Here is a 4,628-nt window from a genome sequence, read left to right as displayed (position 1 = left end):
TTCGTGAGATGCAGAAAAAATGAAAAGATGCTGGAGGAGTGCTTGATGCCAACTGTCAAACATGGTGGAGGCAATGTGATGGTCTGGGGTGCTTTGGTGCTGGTAAAGTGGGAGATTTGTGTAGGGTAAAAGGGATCTTGAAGAAGGAAGGCTATCACTCCATTTTGCAACGCCATGCCATACCCTGTGGACGGTGCTTAATTGGAGCCAATGTCCTCCTACAACAGGACAATGATCCAAAGCACAGCTCCAAACTAGGCATTAACTATTTAAGGAAGAAGCAGTCAGCTGGTATTCTATCTATAATGGAGTGGCCAGCACAGTCACCGGATCTCAACCCGATTGAGCTGTTGTTGGAGCAGCTTGACCATATGGTACGTAAGAAGTGCCCATCAAGCCAATCCAACTTGTGTGAGGTGCTTCAGGAAGCATGGGGTGAAATCTCTTCAGATTACCTCAACAAATTGACAACTAGAATGCCAAAGGTCTGCAAGGCTATAATTGCCCCCACCAATTATTTTTCCAACGAAAATGGGGATAGGGAAATGTAACCCTCTTACATTTCATAGACAGCACTCTAGATACAAAGACTGACAGCCCTAACATCCACATGATAGTTTAACATTTTGAAGATATTGTTTGTTTACATTATTGTTGTTAGTAAACAACACAGTAATATAATATTATATTCTGAGTTTCAGTTGTGCATTAAAGTTATATATTTGTCAGAAATCAATGGGTAGGCTGTATTAATTCAAATTACCATTGAACAGATTCCAAGATTGCAGGCTGTTCTTTTAACCAAGAGCAGTGACCGACCTGATGGGTATGTCCTCTTGATAGTTGTCTCTTCTTCGAACAAACACATTTTACACAAAGGGCATTGTTACGTGTTCTCAGACATTAACATTAGCAGACGGTCTTATCCAGAGTGACTTACAGTTAATGCATTCGACTTAAAGCTAAAGTCCTTAGTTGCTACATCCATTTTTGGATTTATAAATTATTTAGAAATACCCATTGATTCTTGAAGAATATAACTATAAATGCCTCATTATAAGGCTCCCGAGTGGCGCAGCGGTCTAAGGCACTGCATCTCAGTGCTAGAGGCATCACAGCGGTCTAAGGCACTGCATCTCAGTGCTAGAGGCGTCAGTACAGACCCTGGTTCGATCCCGGCCTGTATCACAACCGGACGTGATCGGGAGTCCCATAGGGTGGCGCACAATTGGCCCAGCATCGTCCGGGTTAATAGAGGGTTTGGCCGTCATTGTAAAATAATAATTTTTCTTAACTGACTTGCCTAGTTCTAAAGGTTAAATTAAAAATTATAAAAAATTAGCTTAGTTCAACTGTCGTACCACTTCAGAACCCAAAATATAAGCTTGTTTTACTCAAATGTTTGTAAACAACTTAAACATGAACACTGCATAGACTCAAAACATGGTTAAAACTTGCATCCATAGCTCGGTCTATGAATCTGACTGGTTACATTTCTCCAGGCCCTTCCCTCAGTTGTTTACCAAAACAGTGGTAGGGTGACGCTTTGTTATTGATTTGACTACTGATTAAAGCTTTAAGACAGCTCGGTGAGACAACCACATATCAGTCTTAGTAAAGTACATTTGACCTCAAAGTAGTCAGCAAGGTCAGTGCTAGAAAAGACACGTGCAAATGTTTGTTTGTTATTGTTTTTATTTTTTGAGGGGGGGGCTGTGGGAATCAAGATTAATTAAGATACTTAGTGAGGGGGCTCCTGGTTTTCAGTCATTTTCATTTGGGGGTAGCTTGTTCCACCATTTGGGTGCCAGGGAAGAGAAGAGCTTTGACTGGTATGAGCGGGAGCCAGCCCCTCATAGGGATGGGGGGGCCAAGAGACCAGAGGTGGCAGAATGGAGTGCTCGGATTGGGGTGTGGGGTTTGAGCAGAGCCTGAAGGTAGGGAGGGGCAGTTCCCCTTGCTGCTCCGTAGGCAAGCACCAGGGTCTTGAAGAGGATGTACGCTTCGAGTGGGAACCAGGGGAGTGTGCGTTATTGTGAATATTCCTTCTGTGAGTTTGTAGATGTCTTTTCAGACTTGATGCTAATTTCAAGTGAGTTCCACACAGATGACATTGAACTCCCTCCCCTGTGTGAGTCCTCATATGCACGGTCAGGTTTCCCTTCAGACCGAAGCATCTGCCACATTTATTGCAGCGATGGGGTTTCTCCTCTGTGTGAGTCATCATATGCTTTGTCAGGGTTCCCTTCTCAACGAAGCATCTGCCACATTCTTTGCACCGAAATGGTTTCTCCCCAGTGTGAGTTCTCGTGTGCTTTATCAAGTCTGACTCACGGTAGAAGGCTTTGTCACATTCTTTGCACGGATGCGATTTCTCCCCAGTGTGAATTCGCCGATGTAGTTTCAGACTTGCTTTTGTCGTCACACATTTTCCACAAAAATCACATTTGAAAACTAGCCCTTTATGAGTATCCATGTGATTTTTCAGGCTTTTCTTGTGAAAAAAACGCTTGCCACATTCGTTGCAGCCATGTTGTCTCTCCTCCATGTGAATCTTCATGTGCCTCCTCAGGGAGCAGTTCATGGCAAAACAGTGTCCACATGTGTCGCACATGTAGGGTCTGTCTTTATTGTGCCGGCTTTGCCGATGCCTTTTCAGACTACGTTCATTCGCCAAGCATTTCCCGCACACGTCACATATCAGATCAGGCAACTCACTGGTTTCTTTTCTTGGCCGTCCTCTTCCTCGCTTTGATTTAAGAGGCTTTAACCCTGACAGTGATATTCTCTTCTCCACTCCATCCATTTTTCCTTTATGACTTCTACTGTTGTCACTGTCTGCATTTACTTCAGAGGGGGGCTCATAATCACTGGTTGATTCGGACTCACCGTAGCTCTCGCCATCAGATTCTGTTTGGTTCTCTTCAGTTATGATGTTGAAAGAGTCCCATATAGACTCTTCTGCATCAGACTCCACTGGACCCAGACCAGGGCTCCATTCCTGCTGCTCTGGGTTAATCTCCTCTTCGGTGAGACTGAGCTGCTGGAGGACTGGAGGGAACGAGAAAGGATGAAGTTTGATTAAACCGTAAACACTGAAAAGAGACAAGAAATAGGTCTAGTGACTTCCACTAAAAATAGGGACAGTGACTTCCATTTCTGCTTTACTTCCGGTATCCAGTACCACACTGTTTTGCTTCAAAATGTTTTGCTTCATGAAATTCATGAATAACGCGAATAACGCGGTCATTTAAGATATATATCTAAAATGTAAATGACGACAAGTAGGCTTCAATGTATAATGAATGACAAATAGACACAAACCTGCTAATCTATGCAACTTTATCTCTGGTTTAAAAACCAAATCCAGCAATTTTCTTAGACGTGCATTCGCCCGTTTCAAACGGGAGATTTCTTCTAGGTACTCTGCCATCGTTTTTTGGACTGCCACGGATATCTCCAACGGAACTGAGGTTAATTTTTCTTTGAGAAGCACATTAAGCAGCTGTAGTTTAGACATTTTGAGGGTGAAATGGATTGAAGGTGGAAGAAGTTATAAATACTGGCGATACCGTTTTGAAGACTGATGAATCCAGATTGGATCAGCGTCTCCTCAGTAACACATAAAAAGCACTTCCGGGTAACGGAATTTCGAATAGTAGAGAAGTATCAATAACCTGTATTTATTCATGATATGAACAATAATTGTCTAAACATTAAAGGAAAAATCCACTCATTCATATACTTTACAGTGTTACATAACACTAATATGTGAGAACAATATTTTTTGTGAACAATTGTTTATTTTTGTCGTTATAGTAAGGTTGGTAGCAACATGTGAAAATCGTTGCTGAAATATATTGCAGCTGAAGACGACAACAAAACCCATAATGCAATGTTCTCTCTATGGGCTGGTTGGCTAGCTTTTTAGGAGTCTACAATCTCATCACGTTCAATTTGCAGGTCGATGTGGCTCTAAGAGTGGAGTCTGACATTCGCGACGGCACTATGCAATGCACAAATATATGTGTTAGACCCTCTGTTAAATTACACACTTCTAGAGGTAGGAATATCGCAAAAATATGACCGATGTCTCATTCGAGAGAAGACAACCTCCCGCGTTATGACATCGACCAGTATTGAAATCTGACATGTTTGATAGACGTTTTCGCGATCTAAAGGTCGTATTCATATTCATTTCCAGTGTACTGAAGACATGACTCTGTCGTTGTGCTGTAGATTTTTTGAATTTTGTCTCTTGTATAATAAATTATATAGATCGGTTTATAATGGATTAAGCGTACCTTTTCGTAAACTCATTTGTTAGTTAAATTCCAACTCCCTCCAACTTGTGCCAACAGGGCAGTGGCGACCAATCAGAGCAGCCTTCTAGCTAGCTATAAAAACAAAAACATGCCTGTTTTGCATGTTATTTTGGCATTAATACGTGTCACATATCAGTTTGCAAAGAATGTAAAAAAATATATATACAACAATTTAGTTGATAAAGCCGCATACAAACGAAGGTCTCTGTTTTTGCTTTCTTGAGTAAGGCAGCTCCAAAATGCAGGTGTTTCAGCCTAGCTCAGTGCTTTCTGTGGTGGTGGGGCAGCCAGTGGAAATACGGA

General features: G+C 42.0%; 1 protein-coding gene across 2 annotated transcripts; it reads right to left on the bottom strand.

Annotated features, from left to right (window-relative positions):
• Nucleotides 1-1,677: 1,677 nt before the first annotated feature.
• LOC139577264 (zinc finger protein 501-like) lies at nucleotides 1,678-4,416 on the bottom strand. Of its 2 annotated transcripts, none has more exons than XM_071404260.1 (2): nucleotides 4,305-4,416; nucleotides 1,678-3,051 (listed from the first exon to the last, which is right to left on the bottom strand). In XM_071404260.1, the coding sequence occupies exons 1-2, from the start codon at nucleotides 4,318-4,320 to the stop codon at nucleotides 1,742-1,744; spliced, it is 1,326 nt and encodes a 441-aa protein (XP_071260361.1). In that variant the 5' UTR covers nucleotides 4,321-4,416; the 3' UTR covers nucleotides 1,678-1,741. The 2 variants fall into 2 exon arrangements, with proteins under 2 accessions (XP_071260361.1, XP_071260360.1); XM_071404259.1 differs by lacking the exon at nucleotides 4,305-4,416 and adding an exon at nucleotides 3,325-4,162.
• Nucleotides 4,417-4,628: the final 212 nt, after the last annotated feature.

Source organism: Salvelinus alpinus, chromosome 5 (assembly GCF_045679555.1).
Source record: "Salvelinus alpinus chromosome 5, SLU_Salpinus.1, whole genome shotgun sequence".
In the NCBI taxonomy this organism is placed as follows: Eukaryota; Metazoa; Chordata; class Actinopteri; order Salmoniformes; family Salmonidae; genus Salvelinus; species Salvelinus alpinus.
Note: the sequence above shows the minus strand (reverse complement) of the source record. Positions and strands in the feature narration are given on the sequence as shown.